The following is a 21,446-nucleotide window of genomic DNA, read 5'->3' on the forward strand; positions in this document are numbered from 1 at the left end:
GTAAAAGCCTATGAAAGAGAGAATCCAATTGATAATTTATGGTACTTACGGAAAAATTAAAAGCAAACACATTTTTTAAGAGAGAGAAAAAAAACAAAACAAAGAGAAAAAACACAAACTGCATAAATGACTGAAGTTGTTTGAGTAAATAACATCACATTATTTAACCTGGATCTCTATTAATGCTATAAATGTCTGAATGAATATAAAGCAATGTTTGGTTTGATTTGGCTGTTTTATTCCCCTTAAGGAATCAAAGCTGGGGACATGGTTCAGTGGTAAAGCACTTGCCTAGCATACATGTGGTCCTGGGTTAGATCCTCAGCATCACAAGAAAATAAAACTTAAAAAAAAAATAAATAAGGACTCATCTTCTGTTCAAGTCTTAAATAATCACATTTTATGGGGCCCTCTCTCTTAATTACAATATTTTAAATCACAAAGTACTGTTTGAGGAAGAAAAATAATACCTGAACCAAAATCAATACAAGATTTGTATCCTAATATAGGTTTCCTAACAGAAATAGTAGGAAATAAATGTCAATAAGTCTCTTATGGAAGACATTTTAAAAACAACATAAGAGGAAGGAAAACAGTAAAACTATGTATGTCCATGATCATTAATCACACATGCATCCTTAGAGCTTGAGGTAAAATTTTGAGGGACAGCATCAAAAAAGACTATATTTAAAAAAAAAAAAAAAAAAGGAAAGAAAGAGAAAAAAACTTGGAAGGTTTTGTTCTGCAGCTCAATTCACATAGCTAAACTATGGAACCAAATCAGGTGTCCTTCAACAGATGAATGGATAAAGAAATTGTGGTATATATATACAATGGAATACTATTCAGACTTAAAGAATGAAATTATGGAATTTGCTGATAAATGGATGGAACTGGAAAATACCATGCTAAGCCAATTCCAAAGAACCAAAGGCCAAATGTTCTCTGATATGTGGATGCTAATTCACGATAAGGGTTGGGGACATAGGGAAGAATAGGGATACTTTGGATTAGACAGAGGGGAGTGAAGGGAAAAGTGGGGGTATAAGGGTAGGAATGATAGTAGAAAAAAATTGGACATTATTACCCTATGTGCATATATGATTATAGGACCCAACTCCACATTATGTACAACCAGAAGAATGAGAAGTTAAACTCCATCTATGTATGATGTGTCAATGTCATATATAACTAATTAGAATAAATTAAAATTTTTAAAAATGAAAAAAAAAAAAAGATTTTGTTCTGTAACACTATACCAAAAAGTGGCTTCAGGGTCCTGGGGATATAGCTTAGTGATAGAGTGCTTGCCTTGTACCATGAGGCCCTTGGTTCAGTCCTCAGTAATACACACACACACACACACACACACTCACAAGTGTCTTTAGAGATGACAAAAACATTGGAGTCACACACTCAAGCTAAGAACTTGACGACAAAAACTAGAGATGATTGTGGTGACAGTTGCAGATCTCTGTGAATATACTAAAAGCCACTGAATTGTACACTTTAAATAGATGATGGCATATGAATTATGCTCAACAAAGTGGTGTTTTAAAAAATCAAAAGATTGAATAAAGTCATTTCATAAAATGTGAAAGTGATAAAAAAATGATATTCTTAAATCGAGGTGTTATTTTATATTTGTTATTTCAAACATGCATGTGAAAATTTCAAATAGTATAAATAGACATGTACAATTCACTTGATTATTTCATCTACATGCCCAAAAGTTTTTTAAATCAAATTCTGGGGATTTCCTCATAAAAAAAATGGGACATTCCCTTGTATTCAACTTGCCTCATATTTAGTGGATTCCAAGTATACTAAAGTTATTCATAAACACATAAACATACACATTCAGAAAGGTATGCAAAATATTTCAGAGTAATTCAATTAAGATGGTTAAAATTGTAAAAGTATTAGGGCTTTAAGTTTCCTTTTGTGAAGAACTTAATTATATAAAACTGTTCAACCTTCAAACATTACTGAATAAATGTCACTATTCTTGGGCTTCAATACTTTATTCATGATATATTATTTTTTACCGCTAACATTTTGTTGCTCTTTTTGCCTGTTAAAATCATATTTATGCTGGGCATGGAGGCACATGCCTATAATCCTAGAGGCTTGGGAGGCTGAGGCAGGAGAATCATAGTTTCAAAGCCAGCTTCGGGAACTTAGCAAGACTATATAAGCAACGTAGTAAGATCCTGTCTCAAAATATAAAAAGGGCTGGGGAAATGGCTCAGTGGTTAAACACTTTGGATTCAATCCCTGGTACAAAAAAAAAATCATATTTACAAAAGAATCAGGTAACCAGCAACAAAAAGTATATGATGACTTCAATTTTCCCTAAAATCATAACAAAGGTGAAAAAGAACTAAAATTATTCATCTGTACATAGATCTATGGTAAAAAGATAAGAGACAGGGCTCTGGGTTTCACACCAGCTCTATAACATAATAGTTGTGTACTCTAGCATAGACAATCCATGCTCCTGAGTACCCAGGCTTCCTACTTCAATTACCATGAAGATCCTGTAATATGAGACAACCACAGACTTTGAAAACATTAACATATAATACATAAATGTATTTTCTGATTGGATAAAATGGAAGTTCTTGGACTCAAAGAAAAACAGGCCAACTGTCAATTAAAACAAGATATAATGCAGATACCCAGAGTCAGAACAACATGCCATGATATCTTCCATCACTAGCATTTATAATCTAAAATAATACTGTGGTCTAATATGGACTCAGTGAGATCTACAGATATTTGTTGGTATTCAAAATGTTTTTAAAATTCTTAATTACGTTTGTTTTGTTGTTGTTGTTGTTGTTGTTGTTTACTTTTTTGGCTGTTGTTCAGGAGTGGTAGTGTTGTTGTAGTACTGGGGATTGAATCCAGATTTTTTTATGTTTTTTTGAATGATGAACTTTCTCATAAAAATTGGATTCCAGTTTGGATGTGGTTTGTCCCTCAAGGGTCCATATGCAGAAGACTGGTCCTCAGTGTGGTACAGTGACAGCTGAAACAATCTTTAAGAGGTAGGGCCTAGTGGGAATCACTCAGATAATTGGGGGTACTGTTCTTGGAAGGGAATACCAGTCTCCTAGAGTAAGTTCTCATGAGAGCAAGTTGTTAGGAAAGCCTGAGCCTGGCCCCACTAAGTAACTCTTCGGCTTCTTGTTTGGCAATGTGATTGTTCACTCCCATATGCATTCCCACCATCACCATCCACCATGATATGATGCAGCCAAAAGGGCCCTCAACAGAGCTGAGCAGATGCAGGCAGCCATTCCTGAACCTTCAGAACTGTGAGCGGAACATTTCTCTTTTGTTCATAAGTAACCTGCCTCACCTATTTCATTATAGTAATGCAAAACAAACACACACACAAAAATGGATTTCAGGAGTGGGTCTTTATTATAACTATACCTGAAAATGTGAAGTCAACTTTTGGAATGGTCATAGGTTGGAAGAGTTTTGAGAAACAGGTTAGAATAATGTAGAATGCTGTGTGATGGGCCTTATGGGAAATTCTGGTGAGTGCTCAGAAGATAAGACTAGGGAATTAGTCTTAGATGGAAAAGAAGATTCTATTGGAATAAAGCCTTGTCAGAGTGTATTTCATGTCATTTGGACTTTCAGGAGCCAAAATATCAAGCTAAATAAGCTTTTGCTTTATAAAGTTAGCCCACTTCAGGTATTTCATTATAGTGACAAAAAGCTGAATGATACACCTATTTTGACTTTTTAAATTTTAAGACCCAGCAATCTAATTGCAGGATGATTTCACAGGAACTGGCTTGTGGCTGCCACTATTAGATTCAACAGGAAAACCACAAACCTGACTCCTTTCACTAATTGGTGGTGCCTGGAGCCTGTAGGCATTTGAGTGTTTGATCATTACAAACAAAAAGAATTTATCAGAAATCCATCCAGAATTAGAAAAAGACTTCTTTTTACTTCTGGATTTAGTGTTAAAAGAGATTACACACATATACTGTATATTAGAGAGTTTTTGGCTATGCCAGTTGAGAAGAGGGATTCTAAGGCTTAAGGGTACTACCCTCTCTGCCCCTACCAAAAAACAGAAACAAATTGCAAGGTGGTATTTCTATAAGTTAATAAAAACTAAATATTTGAATGGTATTCAGAAACTTCTATAGCTACAGCCAGGCACAGTGATGCAGGTCTGTAATCCCAGCTACTAAAAGGATCACAAGCTCAAGGGCAGTCTGGGCAATATACAAGACCTTGTTCAAAATTAAGAAATAAAACGGATTATAGATGTAGCTCAGTGGTAAAGTATCTCAGGGTTTCACTCCTATTCCCCCAAAACATAAGAGAAATTTCTTCAGCTACATAAACATGCATAATATTTTCATTTAACCTCTAAAATTTTACAGCCAAGTAAGCACCTAAATGATGGATCCCAAAAAATAATAATCAGGACTTATAGGAGGCTCTATAAGTGACCTGTCACTTAACCTCAATTCACAAGGAATTACTGCATTGGTTTCCAAACTTTTAATGAAATTACTATGATCTTTTGAAAATACTGACACATGTACTGACATCCAGATATTCTCATTTAATCAATATGAGATATTTTAAAAGGCCCCTAGGTAATTCTAATGTGCAGCAAGCTTGGAAGTTACTAAATTACAACAGAAAGTATTGTAGTTCTATAGAGTACTACAAAGATATAAATTCCTTACTAGAACAAAGTACAACGTTCTCAAAATTATATAGCAAAAAAGCAAAAAGCAAGACTCAGGAGGATGAGTTTATACTATGTCTGGTATATAATAAAACAAGTAGTATATTTTTATTTACTTTTGTTATTTAAATGGTTATTATGCAAAAGGATGATCAAACATTATGTTTAAATGACACTACATTAAAAAGTTTTCAAATGTTTCACTGACTATGTTAAAACTTGGAGATATATAGGAAACAGTGTTCATAATACTACAAATATTTACTCTAGGCAATATTACATTTATAATATCATGAGGTATATGGCAACAGCAACAAAATTCCTTTCTTAAATAAAAATAGAATTTCTCAGATAATTATATTTCATTCAACAAATATTTGTTGCACATCTAAGTGACAGAGATTCTTCTAGACATTAGGGATATAGCAATAAATGAAGGAAGAAAACCCAAGGAAAATAAATCTATACTCTTACAAAGGTTATATAGATCTGGAATAGGTAAAAGGAGACAAACTGAAAAAGAGAGAAGGGAATGAGAGGGAAGTGGAAGGGACGGTTTGCAATTTTAAATAGAGAAGTCTAGAAATAAAAATGTGAGCAAAGACTTTAAAATGGTGTTAAATGATAGATACAAACACAGTATTTAATGAATACAATAAAATACATTGATAAAGATAATAATTCTTGTACCAGCAAAACTGATAAATCCAAAGAGTAGCATACCTCCATGTGGGATCTTAGGGTTCTCTGGGAGTCTTCCTGGGTCAGTTATTGAGGCCCTCACTAAGGCGACCAGACAAAATATGGCAATGCCATAAAATACTATTTAAAATAAATAAATTAATAAATTAGTCATTTACCCTTTAAAATACATTATCAACAAGCATATTTGTGTTTAAAAAGTATATATTAACTAACACTATTCAGGATAAATAATTTTTAAAAAGATGAAATGAAAAATTAAATAATCAATACTGCCCAAACTATACTACATGTTCAATTTTAAATATTATTTTGCATATTAATAACTTATAAATTTGATATAAACCAGTTTCTTTAATAAGAGTGACTTCTCATCAAAAATGATACAAATGGACCCTACTATATTTGATAGCATTTTAAAAAATATTTTACTCTTGAATTTTTCCATTAATTCTATCTTCAAAATTACTCTCAATTAGAGATGTTCAATTGTGCCTTTTGATGACTCTTAAGATGCTTGAGAATAAAGAATTAGAAACTTTTTAATTTTAAAATTAAAAATCAGGAAAAAATAGCAAGGGAAAACAGATTCAGTCTATAATTTCACAATTTAAATTAGTAAGACACATGCATTTTGTTGAGGGAATAAAAACAAAACACACTGCACATGTAAAAGGAAACAATTTGAGTGCTCACTCCTGGACTAACTGCATAGCTATAAGTCAGTTTTATCATCTGTATAAAAGAAATTATATAACCCATAGCTCTTTTGAAGTAGAAATGAGGTAAAGTACATAAAAACAATGTACATGTACATATACATGTAAAATATATCATTCTGATCTATTTTAATCATAAGCAAACCATTAACATGTATTTTATAGCAAAAATTAATTATTCAGAAGTTCAAAGTGAGGTCATAATCAACTTCATAATCAAAATCAATGATTTTAGTAGAATGAAACTCTCATTTCCCAATAATGTACACTACCATCCCCATTCTTAGAACTTCCATATTTGCAATTAAATACAAAACAGAAACATTAAAAATGCAAACATAAACTGCTGTGTTTTTTTTAGCAAAATGGTCTTTATGTGTATTTTTCAGACTTAGATAAATATGGAGATAGCTCTTCAATATGCAAATATATAAAAACTATTATTTTAAAAACTTATTTAATTTTAAAACTTATTTAATTTATAATAATAATAACACTACTAAAATAATAAATACATTAAAAGGAAGATTATCATAGTGGCACTACTCTTCAAAAACATACACAATGAAAAAACTTTAATTATAAAGAAAACAAATAAAGATCTAAAAACTTACTTATTATTACTATGCCTGGAATATGTCCTTCTTCATAGTGAGGAAAGAGGACAATTTTGGGAATTAAAACAATATTGTATAACCAGACAAAGACAATCAAACCCATGCAGCACCAACCATGTGGGTCAACAACAAAGTGAATCCGGAGACCCATTTTGCAGTCCTATAACTGCCTGCTAACCCACAAGGAAAGACAATCCTAAGAAGAAGGGGGGGGAAAAAAAAGTTACAAACATAGAAAAAATTACTTGACTAAAAACTGCATTTCTGGCACCTATAAAATGCATTTACTAACTTTTTTGTATATTTGATTTTTTAACAATAAACACTTATGAAAACAGAAACTTCTAGGTATTAAATTTCACCAAAAGCTTCAAATAATTTAATTTCAACTGTTCATTATGAATTTCTATTACGAGTGTAAACTGGTATTATCTGCTGAAATTAAAACAATATTTGCTCTAACCCTACAATTTCATGTATAAACCCAAGAGAAATAAGTGTACATGTCCAGCAAAAGATTTATAAAAAATTTTTAGATTTAACTGTAAGACTACTGATGGTCACACAAGTCAAAATAGTGTTTATCCTGTAACGAAAGGGTGTGTATTAACTGAAAAGGAGTGTGTTTTAAACTCTGAAGGGCTAAAAATGTTTATATCTTGATGTGGATGGTACCCTGTGGATATATACATATAGAAACATTCACTGAGCTGTATACTGAAGGCTTGTGCAGTTCAGTTTAATTTTAAAACACAATAAAATGTTTTTAAAATCATGTACAAATTGCTAGAAACATTAAAATTCATAAAGCCCAACTAATTTTACTACTATCTACTCAAGAAGACTCTTGTTTAAATGGGGCTTTGTTTTCAATTGAGTATTAATGATCCACCAACAGATCTCCAAATGAGACACTTAATAAGTTAAGATATATTTCAACTATAGATATCAATGAAATGACTTAAAATATATCTACATTTATAATGCTTAAACAATAACACTTAGAATATAAGATTTAGTGGGCACTTTTTATATCAAATATATAGAAATAACAATAAACCAGGACAATGGTTCTTGAACTTGTAAGAAACCAGAATCAACTGAGAAGCTTTAAAAGAATATATATTCCCATTGCAATCTAATAAATCTTAATTCTTCATAGAGTTCAAAAACCAATAAAACAATTTAAAGTGCTTTCCAGGTGTCTGATACAGCTGACTGTTATCTAGAAACCATTAAACCTGAATCTTTACAAAGATGTCAATACTACAGCTATGAGTTGAATTTACTCAACTCAGTAAATATTGACTGAGTCTCTGCTATACACCAGTCACTTGTTAGACATTAAAGATGCAACTAAGACTAAGATATGGTCTTTGCTTAAAGAAACTAACAGTCTAATGGTAAAGAGTCACAAAAATATTTAGTATAATATAGTAAGTTCCAGATATGTACTCAAGTTGTCAGTAGGGGCACAAAAGAAGGAAATAGTTAAATGCGGATTTAAGCAAGACTTTCTATAACAAATGAAAACTGAGTTCAGTCTTAAAAGATGAGAAGAAGTTATCCAAGAAAGGAAAGTGACAATAATACCACAAACAAAAGAAGAGCTGGAGATATATAAGAGTAAAAACTGCAGGAAGTATTACTAACAACAAATCATAAAGCTTTCTGTGACTGGGCACAGTGACATACGCCTATAATCTTAGAGATTAGGGAGGCTGAGGCAGGAGGATCCAAGTTCAAAACAAGTCTCAGTAACTTAGCAAGGCCCTAAGCAACTCAATAAAAGGACTGGGGACAAAGGACCCCTGAAAGGACCCCTGGGTGTAATCCAAGTACCAAAAAAAAAAAAAAAAAAAAAAGTTTCTATGGATAGTGACTGGTAAGAAATGAGAAATAAAGGGCTACAGCAGGAAGGACACAAAGATGACATTTAAAATGCTAAGACTTCATTCTTAGGCAAAGGAAACCTATCAAAGCAGGAGGTTAACCTGATGAATTTGTTTTAAATAAGTTAGTGAAGCTTTGGTATGGAGGATAAAATTAAAGACAAAGATCAGTTAGGCTAAGAGAATACAAAAGCCAAACTTAGTTTTAGACAAGGGCCAACTAAAGAAATAGAATCAAACCAGTGAGTCTTATTAATTGATTCAATATTAGGAGTTGCAGAGAAAAGAGTCAAGGATGACTACTAGACTTCCAACTTATATCCCAACTATTTTATTCTAAGAGTAATTTATCTTCAATTGAAAAGCCTCAAAGTACCATTAGAGGCCTAGGATCTAGAGACTATCATGCTAAATGAAATACACCAATCCCAAAAAAACAAAGATCAAATGTTTTCTCAATATGTGGATGCTAACACACAACAGGGGTGGGAAGAATAATAGTTCAGTGGATTAGACAAGGGGGAATAGGAAAGACAGTGGAATGAATCTGACATAACTTTCCTGTGTACATGTATGAATATACCACAATGAATCTCAACATAGTGTACAAGACTGCGATCCTAATTAGAGTAAGATTTCATGCTTGTATAAATATATCAAAACAGAGTCTACCATCATGTATAACTAAAACACACACACATATAACAGAAAATAAAAATAAAAATAAATAAAGCTACCAAAATAAAGATTAAGGAGCTATTTAATTCTTAAAGGAATAATCTGTCTCTCCTTCCTAGATCCTGCAAATACTGGGAAATGAAGGGAGGTGGGGAGACAAGAACTCAAATGCAATACCATTCAACAGTTTTAGTCAGATATGGCCCAAATTAGTATTTGCATAAGACTTCCAAAACAGGAATAGTACCCAGGTTTTTAAAAGTAAAAGCTAAATTTCACTATCCCTTCATTAGAAAATGAAAAGACAGATCAGTTATCATTAAAGAAAATCAGAGAGGATAAAGCTTAATATCTGTGTAATTTGATAGGAATCAGTATTTTAAAAACTAAAGAAGTTCATATGCAAATGGTAAGCTATTTACACAGCTAAAAAGAGAAACATTCCAAAGAATGTTAATTTTTTACAGCCTTGCCAACTACCAAGTGCTAAAAGAAATGACAGAAGGTTCTGTTTCTCAACATGTTCAATATTATTAACTTCATGTACCTTTTTGTCCTTTAATGTTTCAGTTCTGTTCAGGACTAAAAAACAGAATGTGAATTCTAATAATTACACAGAATAGAGTAATTTCATTATTTATTTCTAATTTTATTAACATTAGAAACAGAAAAGCATACAAACCAGCAAAACAAGTGGGAAAATTAACAAATACTCATTCATTTTTTAAACTGTTTTCATTTCTCTCTACCAGAAAATAGCAAAATTTTCTCATCCATAAAAGAGCCTCACAACAGAAAATACTGCATAGTAAAAAGTATCATTTAAAAATGTGTCCATTTTTTCCTGAATGCAAAAATGATAAGCTCTAAAAGAACAAGCAACCCCAATTAACAATGAGCACAGGATAGAAAAATAAAACAATGAACAAGATGTTGAATATTTAAATAAATACCTGGTGAGAGAAAATTAGTGCCACATAATCCTTAAAACAGGGTTGTAGAGAAGAAAACGGTTGTCCAAAGAGCTCCAAATCTGATTACAACTACAAACACATAACTGGTAGAGTTGTAGGATCACTCCAGTCAGTTAATATCTACCAGTCGTGGCTTATGGCTGAACAGAAACTATTACACATCCTGAGCAACAAGCAAGCTGAATACAATGCTGCTGCTTGGTCTTAAGGGTGGCATTTTGTTAAGTACTTTCATTAGCAACATACTAATTTATAATATTAAGTGGTGAACTCATAACTCAAACTTTGATGTGACTAGTAGATACACTGGTATTTCAAGATTTTTAAAGATTACTATCTAGTAACTAAACTTGAGTGTAATGACTAATTTCATAATGATGTAAATTACTACAGCACAAACTATTTTTAAAGAAATTATAATTCAACTCTAATTAAACTACACTGAGTAAATATTTACGATGTTCAGATTTTTCCAATGGGATGGATACCACCTTTCCTTTTCTGCCTTTTCAGGCAACTGTATTTCACCACATATTTTCCTCAGGAAGAATATTTATGGAATTAGGAAAAGAAAAATAACAGAAAACTACTATATGACAGAAAATGGTAACATCAGAATGCAGAAATTAGAAAATCATAAAGATTAGCCAAAATAATTATAAGAAATCTTGTCACAGTATATCCCCAAACACAGTTTTGTATGACTCATCATCTTGGCCAAAGTGGTTTGATGGCAGTTCTATGAATATGAAAAACACATTCCATCATTCATTACTCCTGTCTGAAATGTCCCCACTATTCTCCTTAACTCTATTTAAGTTTAACTCACAATTCAGGACAATTTGAATCTCATTTTCCATATGAAATTTTTCCTGGCACTTCAATTCCAATGATCTTTTGGTTCTTAATTTCAATAAAAAGCAAAATTAGAAGAAGAAAACAGCCAATGGTTTTAAAAGCTTGGAATGAGGATGGCCTTCACAAAACCCATAATTTCCACCACATAAAAATTAAAATTCCTGATTCCAAAACACACCAAACACCAAGTCAAAAGATACAGTATCCATGGAGAAAATACTATAACACATGAACGATAAGAGACATACAAAGGAAATACATTAAAAGGCAATTCAAAAATAGAAAATAAAATCCAATAGCTAATCATTACTGATTAGGAAATGTAAAATAACTAGGTATATTTTTCATCAATTTATTAAAAAACTTTCAAGAAGACAGATGATATTCAATGTTGAGAGGACACAGGGAAAGGGCACTCTCATAAATTACCAATGTGCATATAAACTGATACAATCATATGGGGAGGGTAATTTGGCAGTATATATCAAAACGTAAAACCCGTTTACCCAGCAGTTTTATTTTTAGTAATATCGGCAAAGGTACTCGTGAGAGTATACAAGTATACATACATAAAAGGCGGTATAAAGGACACAGCACTTCTTGTAAATTAGAAAAATATAGCACAGCCTACATGTCCATGTAGAAGAGGGGAATGATCAAATAAGTTATAATACATCCATAGTGTAGACTATTCCCAAGTTATTGCAATTTTGAGGGGGAAAAAAAAAGGAAGGCAGACCTATATGTGCATGTCACTACCTATAATGTACTACTGAATTAATAAATTAAGTTTTATGGTGGGAAGGGGGGAAATTTTAACAGTAGCTTTTCTAGAAGAGAAGGGATAGGGGCAGACTAAGAAGAGGCATAAGGGAACTTTCTGTAGTGCTAATAAAGATCTATACCATGATATGGAGTCTGAGTTATACAAGTATGTGAATTTGTCAAAACTCAGCAAATGTACACTTCCAATTATTGCATTTCATGGTATGTAAACTAACCTTACAAAACCCCTGTAAATCAATACTGAACTCTAGTTAATGACATATATTAAAGTATGTGGAGGAGGAAGTATACTGATACCTGCAATTTACTTTGTAATGGATCAAAAAATAATAATAAAACTGATTGATGGATAGACAGAGATGAATATGTGATGAAGTCCAATAATAATAGTTATAAAATCTAAATGATGGGTATTCAGATTTAACACTATAAAATTGATTTCCACATTTCTGTTTAAAGTTTTCAAAATTAAATGTTGGGAAGATAAGTTGAAGAATAGTTCCTATAACTTTTTTTTTTTTTTTTTTAGCAAAAACTACACATAAGTAATTTCTGCATGTGTATAGAGGGGAAAAGTTGTTTGAAGAAAACAGATCAACCAAACTGGATTATCACTGAACTGAAAGAGAAAGAGGAGTGAGGAAGAAGGCTTTCCTAGTTTATGTATATATTTATATGTTCTTCTAAGTTTATCAGTATTATATACAATTCTAAATTATTTTCAAAATAATTTAGAATTATTATGATAATAATTAGTCTATTAAAAATAGACTAAGTGACAGCATTAGTGTTATAAATGTTTAATTTGAGCCTCTATCACTATATATTATTTTTAAAATTAGGATTTTTAAAAACTGCTGTGTGGAAGGATCTGCCATAAAACAACGTAATATTTGCAATTTAGAAAGATATTCCTGTGACTCGTATTATTTACAGCTTATTTCTTTATAAAAAGTCTAATTTAAAAAAATACGCTTAGTTAAAATGTAATATAAAATTTGTAAACAAACTATATTTGCTAATGTACAATTAAGTGCATACAAACATTAGACTCCAAGGATACTATACTAAATAAATGAGAAACATAGTCCCACCGTAAAATGAAAACTTACCACTTGCAAATTCACTGGGATGTGTTGTAATTTTTCTGGTACTTGCATCTAGAAGTTTTATCTTGATTCATTCTTTTTGCATTACACTCCACCAAATGGACCCTCTCTTCAATAACTGTTCTCCATGAGAATCTATTAATGGTTTAACAAACAATCATCTCTCACAAAGATAAAAATTGTAAGCAGCTAAACATTCTATGAAAATGACAATTAAAAAACTTTTAAATTAAAAAATAAGATGATTCAATTCCACCTGATTCAATGCTTTCATATGCCATTCATCCCTGCAGAATTTGCACTTGATCACCATTACAGATGAAAGTTCTCTCTTTTGAAATCACCTAATTCCCATAAAACCAAAAAAGCATTACGTGTCCAGCATTTGGGCATCATCAAATTTCCTTGACCACAAATTTCAAAGTAAAATTTAGATTCTGAGATCACTTACATGACAAAATGCAAGTAATATCTTCCAAGATATGAGGTTAGAAGCATCTACTCACAATTAATAAACAGAAAACAGAAGAGTTTAAAATAGAAATTTTGGTTTAAAATATTCTAAGAAAAAAGTTATCCTCCTACAGTGAAACCACCACCAGAAGAGTCAACCATAAAAGTTAGATCCTATAGCTAAAGCTTAAAATAATAAGTTCTACAATAACGCATACCAATTAACTGTTATTAATTCAATCAATATTTATTAACTTTATATTATGCTTTGACACAGGATATAGATGAAAGAGACACTATACTCAGTGGAGACTGACCAGTAAAGAGACAAGATCAATTATGATGTAAAAGAAGCTAAGAAAGAGGGCAAAAATGCATCTCACATAGTAAGGGTATTAGTTCATAGAACATTTTTCAGGTTTCTGAAGATGCATGTGTGTGCTGGGATGCATTACAATCAACTTCTTTCTTATGGTAAGCTGTCATCAGGGAAAGATTTTCAGAGACAATGAAGCCTGTGAATGAGCTCAATGAAAAACAGAAGCTTTTTCAAACCGAGAGAATAGAACAAGAAAAGATGTAAAAGCAAGCAGAGGAAATAGAAGTAAATGGAAATGACAAGAATCACTGCATCTGGAACATAGGTTAAGATGTGACAACCCTGGGCTGAGACTGTAGCTCAGTGGCAGAGCGCTAGCCTGGCATGCATGAGGCACTGGGTTCCATCCTTAGCACCACATAAAAATAAACAAATAAAAGTATTCTGTCCATCTACAACTACAAAAAAGCTTTTTTTTAAAGAGAGAGAAAGAGAATTTTTAATATTTATTTTTTAGTTTTCGGCGGACACAACATCTTCATTTGTATGTGGTGCTGAGGATCGAACCCGAGCCACACGCATGCCAGGCGAACGCGCTACCGCTTGAGCCACATCCCCAGCCCCTACAAAAAATTACTTTTTTAATTAAAAAAAAGATGTGACAACCTCCTGACCATAATCAATTCAAAGAAATAAATTCCGCAACACTATCAGTATACACAAAAATATATGAATAACTAAAGAAAGACATTTTACCCTTTCTACATAAGATGCACTCTGATACTGCTATTCGATTTTACTTCATCAAAAATATATGATGCTGGTCACAGCCTACTAAACAGAATTCATGACACCAAATAAAGAGTGATCCTCAAATTAAAAAGCACTATGAAATGAAATCATGTCAATGAGTCTGGACTTCATCCTGAATGCAATGGAAAACCATTAAAGGATTTTAGGGAGCAAATCCCAGAATCAAATTTGTATTTGGAGAAGAAAAGCAAAGATCCTATGGCTAAGTTTGGGTAGATGGATAAAGTACTGAAACTGACTTAACAAACAACAAACTAGTATGTCACCTAAGAAATGATGAAGGACACCAAGTGCAGCACACACCTGCAATCCCAGCAGCTCAGGAAGCTGAAGCAGGAGGATCATGAGTTCAAAGCCAGTCTCAGCAATTTAGCGAGACCCTGTCTCTAAATAAAATATTTTAAAAAGCCTGGGGGTGTGGCTTAGTGGTTAAGCACCCTTGGTTCAATCATCAGTACAACAAAGAGAAAGAAAAATGGTGAGAAACATGGTAAGCATCCCAGAAATGCTTATTTATAAGGGCTATGGGGTATGTCTGTGTTATGAAGTGACACAACAGAAAACATACTGGAAAGAGGACAGATCTAGAAGAACTTTAATGAAAAAAAACTGATAGGACATAGTGGTCAAATGAAGTAAAGGGCAGATTATATGATTAGTCCTAAATCTCTGGCTTAGGGACTAAATAAAGTTGGTATCATTCTCCAAGACAGGAAATAAAGAACAAGCTATGAATTTATGAAGTGCACTGTTTACCAATGCAACAACAAAATTATAACATAGTGAGAATGTGAAAAATACATCAATGATTATCAATACATTTCCATTCTCCCTTATAAACTTATAAAACGAACAATACCTGTATTTTCTCCCAAGGTCAATTTTTCTATGCAGCATGATTATTAGATTGTCAAATGTCATTTCTTTCTACTCCAACTTTTTAACCTAATTTAAAGTGGTCTCCTTGCTGTACCTTGCTTCTAAAAACAAAATACCATATGACAAAGTTAAGGAGCTGCTACCCTAATGGCAAATGAATGTATTTTTTAAAAAAATTCAAACACAATTAGATGTGGAACAACAAAAAGTTCTGAAACATAGCCAAAGTGAGCAATGCCACTAAGGCCATAACTCTAGGGTGGCTTCCTAATGTTTCAACAAAACAGTAGTTTCTGTAAGTAACATTAGGTAATACCACTGGCAAATCATCCATGAGTCAAACCCACATCACTCACTGGCTTAACATCAAGAAAATTCTCAACAAACATTTACAGTTATTAGAGCTCTATTACAGATATAGCATGCAAAATGCAACTAACATTTCCGTGCTAGATCAATACCACTGTCACTACGTTGAAATTAAATTTCATCTATGTAGTATGAAAATAATAGTAACCTCAAAAATCCTAAAAATTTTGGGATTACAATATTACAAAGTTTCAAAACTATGACATTAAACATTTTTAACATAGCTATGTCAGAAAAAATATAGTCAATTCACAGAGTAAGTTACCAAACATACCAAAAAAATTTTTTTGCAAGGGCCAAGAGAAAATTAATACTATTCTAGATCAATATATGAAATTTTAAACATTATTACAAGCAAAAATTAGTTTAGAAAACAAAGTTACAGCTGTGTATCTTTAAATATACTTATAAAGCTATTTGATTTGATTTATCCTACTCTGCAAAATGGTTAATCATGGCATTTAGCTCTACTTAAACATGAGGCTCTAGCTGCCTGTAATACTTAACCAATAAAGTAATTTTTAAGATATCATGTAGGTATTCCATTTATTATCAACAGAGTAGTAAATATATCTTGTACAGATGTTAAAACAGAGAAGCATGTTCAAATGGTAATACAGCTGCTTGCTTTCCAAGCTCTGTTTGGCCATCTTTAAAATGGGGCTAAAAATATCAATCTTACAGGGTTGTAATCATGCTTAAATGAGAAGTTGCCTGGCAAAGAAATATCTCCAAAATAGTAACTTTAAAGGGAAGTGTGAAGTAGGGGAGAGAGGGGAACTTAAAGATGAGTTTTACTTCTCCTTTTAAAACTCTAGAATGAAACAGTGTTTCAGGGTCCTATCCTTAAAAGTAGTGATACATATTAACCATACCTCAGCTAATTTACTTCCTCCCCCACCAAAATCTGTCAACTACTTGTTATGGGGAAAATTTTTTTTTTCAAAAAGTATAGCCTTTCAGCTAGTGTTATACCACAAGCGTGTAGTAAAGTTATATTTCTACATGTTTCCCTGGGATTTCTTCAAGCACAAAACCAAAAATAGAAGTTTGATCTAAAACAGAATAATCGAACTAAAAAAGCCCCTAATCTAATCTCTTTCAAGTGCAAGCAGGATGGTAAAAGGAGAAATGAAGCATGGAAGAAAATCATCCTTGATTTCAGAAGCTAATGAGACTATATAATTAAAGCAGGGTATTCTGAATCAATTGCTAAATTCTCCAAGAAGATTTTTGTAAAAACATGGGTGGGGCAAAGTGTCAAAGCATAACATTCTTGCACCATCAATGATTTCAAGAATCTACAGTGTAGAACAAGTATCTAAGCCACTACATTCTGGACAAAACTAAACATAAGCTGTTGTTCTTCACATAAACCTGCTCTTCTGGACACCTGCCTCAGGAGTGAAAAATAAATAAAAATACTGCATCTCTATTAATAATACTGCACTACAGTGACGTATTTCATCTGAATCTTCTAACAAATAGTAGAAATAACTTAGAAGATATGGGATGACAGCAATTAAAACTACCAAATGTTGTTTTAGTCAGTACCAAATATCTATGTGGGGAATATTCATTTAGGAAGGAAGGAATGTGGGAGAAAGGATAGAAAAAGCAAGATTCAATGTAGAATAGAGACAGGAAGCAATGAGAATCTTTGCTTCAAAAATGGTACAAAGAAGCTGGGCACAGTGGTTCATGCTTATAATCCCACCTAGCAGGGAGTCTAAGTCAGGATTCTAAGTTCAAGGTCAACCTGGGCAACTTAGACCCTGTCTTTAAAATACACACACACACACACACACACACACACACACACACACACATATACGCACATATGTGTGTGTGTATGTGACACATTTCATCTGAACATATACACACACACAAACACACATACACGTGTGTGTGTGTGTGTGTTTGTATGTGTGTGTGTGTGTGTGTGTGTGTGTATTAAATTAAATAAGAAAGTAAAAGGAAAAAAACTTCAGGTATGGTAAAAGCTAGACTTGAAGAGGCTAAGGTTTTTCCTGGGTATAAATAAGGCATGTCTTCCAAATAGTAAGGTAGGCCAGCTTCTGGCCACCTAATACCCACTGTACCAAGATATACTGGAAGAATAAAAAAGAAACTAAATTAGACTGTCTTTGCACCAGAATTAACCAAAGCAGGCCTAATCTAAAAACACTAACACTAGATGGAAAATCTCTCCTCACCTACTTGCTGAAGCTGAAAATCCTGCATATGTGAAAGTTATTCATTCTATAATTATAATTTAAGGCTTTCAGAAGTCCAGTTAAGATCATACTTGAGCATTTTAAGTTAGAATTAAAAGCAAAGTATATATGAATGGTATAATACCAATTTATCTAACCTGACCTTTTGTGAAAGGAGCAGCACATAGGTGAGGAGAGTTGATGTTGATTTAGCCTCCAAAATGGAGAAGAAGGTTAATTTACACAGGGAGGAATAATACAAAGGAAAAGAAGGCCTAAAGGGCAGATGACAAACTTGGAAAACATCACATTTTGCCTAGGGTAGATCTAAAAAGGGCAACAAAATAAGCAAATTACCATTATACTAAGGTAGCTATCAATGCAGCTTCACAGGTCCATGAAAATGTGCTTTTTAAACTAGTTGATCCAATTTATCAGGAATTCTTGACCAACAAATCACTATTCTGGCAATAAGACTGGTATTTTTCCAATTCTTTCTCCTATTTATTACTATTATTATTATTATTGATTCAAAATATGTCAAACATTTTCAAATTTGATGAGGTATTTATAAACTGATTATGCCAATAGGTGCTAAATTTTCTTTTATTTCTAACACATTTGAAAATTTGAATCTTAGACTTAATACTTTGCCAAAGTTATATTCTTTATTCAAAAAGTAAAGCTGAATTTACTAATAACCTTCAGGCAATAAAAACAGCTTTTCCTCTGCTTTCCCTGTTAAGCCTGGTACTGACACTATCACTGTGTAGCCTTTTATGCTGAAAAATTTTCATTGACTCAATCTTAATTACAATTCCAGGAAAATAGCTCCATGGAGACACTACTAGATTTCTCAATCAGTTTCTTTCCTAATCCATGGCATTATTTTATTCAAGAACTTTTTCACAGGTTCTGAATCACACACTATGAATTAAAACATAGATTTAAATCAGGCAGTGGGAAAATAAGTAAAAGTTTTATGATTCGCTGATTACTTTTTGTCTTAGAATCTAACTTATTAAGCTGATGGTTATATATATTTATTTTTAAATGTTTAAACTTCTTTTATTAAACGAAGTATGCTATAGACAGGCAACATGACATAATTCTTATCACCCATTTTCAAAACATGCTTTGTTTCATTTACTCCAACCACAGCTTCTAACATATGTTTAAACTAACAGAAATCTCAACAGTTTGAAGAGACCCAGCATAGTTCTATTGTTTTACGTGCAAAATGATGAATTCTAAAGTTGATCTATTCTAGCACTATCTCAAAATTTTACTAATATTTTTCATCAGGTGAATGTTTTAAATATACCTTCCACATGTTAAGAGTCTTACAAACATGGCAATTTTCGAAAATAAAAAGTGGAAAAGCTTTAAAATAAAGAATAAGCCTTAAGGAATTTAGTCTTGACTCCTTAGCTGTATGGATAAGAAAACAACCTGGGTCACTGACCTACCAATGACCCCACAGCTGGATAGTAACAGAAATGGGAATAGAATCTGGTTTTACTTTCCACAAAACCAAATCTCATTTGGTTCTTTCCAGTTGATTTCTCACCTCATCTCTTTTTCAAAAATCTTTTTGCTATTAAGTGATAGCACAACTAAGCCAATAAAAAGAGCAATTCTCTGAATTTTATCTTTAAAATAAATCTAAAGAGTTGGAAGAAGTTAATGGAATACTACATAAAAAGCCTTTTAATCCAGGAACAGTACACTCTAAGCAGTCATCAAATGGTAAGTACTATTATTATTTTTACCACAAGTTAGGTAGTGAATGCTTTTAGGTGCACATATTAACATAGTAGCAGAAGAAACCATTTGAAACATCTTTTTAACTTGCACTTAATTATCCTTATTTGTCTTTAGACAGTAACTTTACCTATGATTTATTTATAGCCCGCCCACAATGACCTTGATTTTTTTTTCCTCTTGTACTTTTATGACTGCTGTACTGCAATATTTTCAAGAAATAATTGGTCAAGTCCTCTTAGCCCTGGAGATACAGACATTCTCCACTGACTCACAAGAGATCTAAAAATGTGACCAAAATATAGCTTGAAAAAGACCATAATTTAAATGGTCTCTCCAGTTAAAATCCAGCAACCTATAAGGGGGAATGGTAACAAGTGCAAACTGCTGCCATCCACCCATAAGAAATTTTCTCTAAAACCCCTTTGGTTGGGGATGGGGGAAGAAGGTCAATAAAAGAGCCAACTATTTCTCCTCCTGGTAGTCCTTTGCCGCTTCTCGCCAGCGGTCTGAGAATGAATGAAAGGTTCTGTCACAGCAGAGAGAAATCCGGAATCCTGGTGCAGGTCTCCGGGAGGGAGTGCAGAAAGGGAAACTGGTTTACAGGGAGGAAACTCCAGGCATTGACTTTGTTTTTTAACTAACCCAAAATCACATCCACTAGAGCAGGAACCCACCCATCACCAGTTATGGGAGGGGCACCGGCGGGTGGCTCCGGTGCTGGCAGAAGGTGCTCTGAAAACCGCCAGGCCTGGGGCTGGGAGGGCGCGGAGAAGTCCCGAGGTTCCCAGCCCGGGTTCCGAGCGCGCGCGGGGACAGGTGCAGCTAGGGCTAGGGAGGCACCGCGAGGGCGCTGGGAGCCGGGTCGGTGGCCCGGCGCCCCGCGGGGAGGGCGGGGCCGGCGGGGGCGTCCCCCTCCCCCCCGCGCCTGCACACACTTACCGGCGCCGGCTGGCTAGCCTCTCGCCGCCGCTGCTCACGCGACCGCCCGCGACTCTACCCACGCCTTTTTCTCCCGCGCCGCCGCCCAGGCCCGGCCGCTCTCCTCTTCCGCTTCCGGGAGCCCCAGCGCCAGGACCGGCCGACTGGGTGTCCGCATGCCCGCGCGCCCGCGCGGGGAGGGATCGGCCGCCGCCGCCGCCGCCGCCTCCGTAGCAGTCTCCGCTTCGCGCCCAGGAGCCGCGATGGGAGCCGCGGAGGGCCGAAAGACCAGAAATCGCGCGGTGGGCCGCCATCACCGGAACACTCTACCTGAAGTACCTCAGTGTCTCCGCCCTTCCCTTTGGTCCCCTTCCTGGCTTTGCCCAGGTCGTCCTTCTCGTCCCCACACCCTTCACTGCACCGGGTTGGGGCCTAATCCTTAAGGATTGCAAGTATCCTCCTTTCTTCAGAGGATATGGCCAACAGGCCTCTCTCCCCCCTGACGTGTTCTTGACGTCCCCCGGTACCTTGCTTCAAGTATGGTCTGCAGCATCCTCTGGAACTTGTAGGAAGTGCATAATATCAGGCCTACTGAATCAGTACCTGCATTTTAACAGGATCTCCGGCTGATTTTTAGGAGTGCAC

At 34.1% G+C, this 21,446-nt stretch overlaps 1 protein-coding gene across 1 annotated transcript in view; it reads right to left on the reverse strand.

Moving 5' to 3' along the window:
• The window catches only part of Zdhhc21 (zDHHC palmitoyltransferase 21), a 62,700-nt gene extending 41,797 nt beyond the window's left edge, over window positions 1-20,903 (reverse strand). Inside the window, exons 1-4 of the mRNA XM_077797855.1 lie at window positions 20,823-20,903; window positions 13,071-13,202; window positions 6,768-6,966; window positions 5,456-5,554 (exon numbers count right to left, since the gene is read on the reverse strand). Of these exons, the coding sequence (XP_077653981.1) occupies window positions 5,456-5,554; window positions 6,768-6,921 (253 nt within the window). The 5' untranslated portion in view covers window positions 6,922-6,966; window positions 13,071-13,202; window positions 20,823-20,903. The remainder of the gene's footprint in view (window positions 1-5,455; window positions 5,555-6,767; window positions 6,967-13,070; window positions 13,203-20,822) is intronic.
• Between the last annotated feature and the right edge of the window lie 543 nt (window positions 20,904-21,446).

This window comes from Urocitellus parryii, chromosome 4 (assembly GCF_045843805.1).
Source record: "Urocitellus parryii isolate mUroPar1 chromosome 4, mUroPar1.hap1, whole genome shotgun sequence".
Lineage (NCBI taxonomy): Eukaryota > Metazoa > Chordata > Mammalia > Rodentia > Sciuridae > Urocitellus > Urocitellus parryii.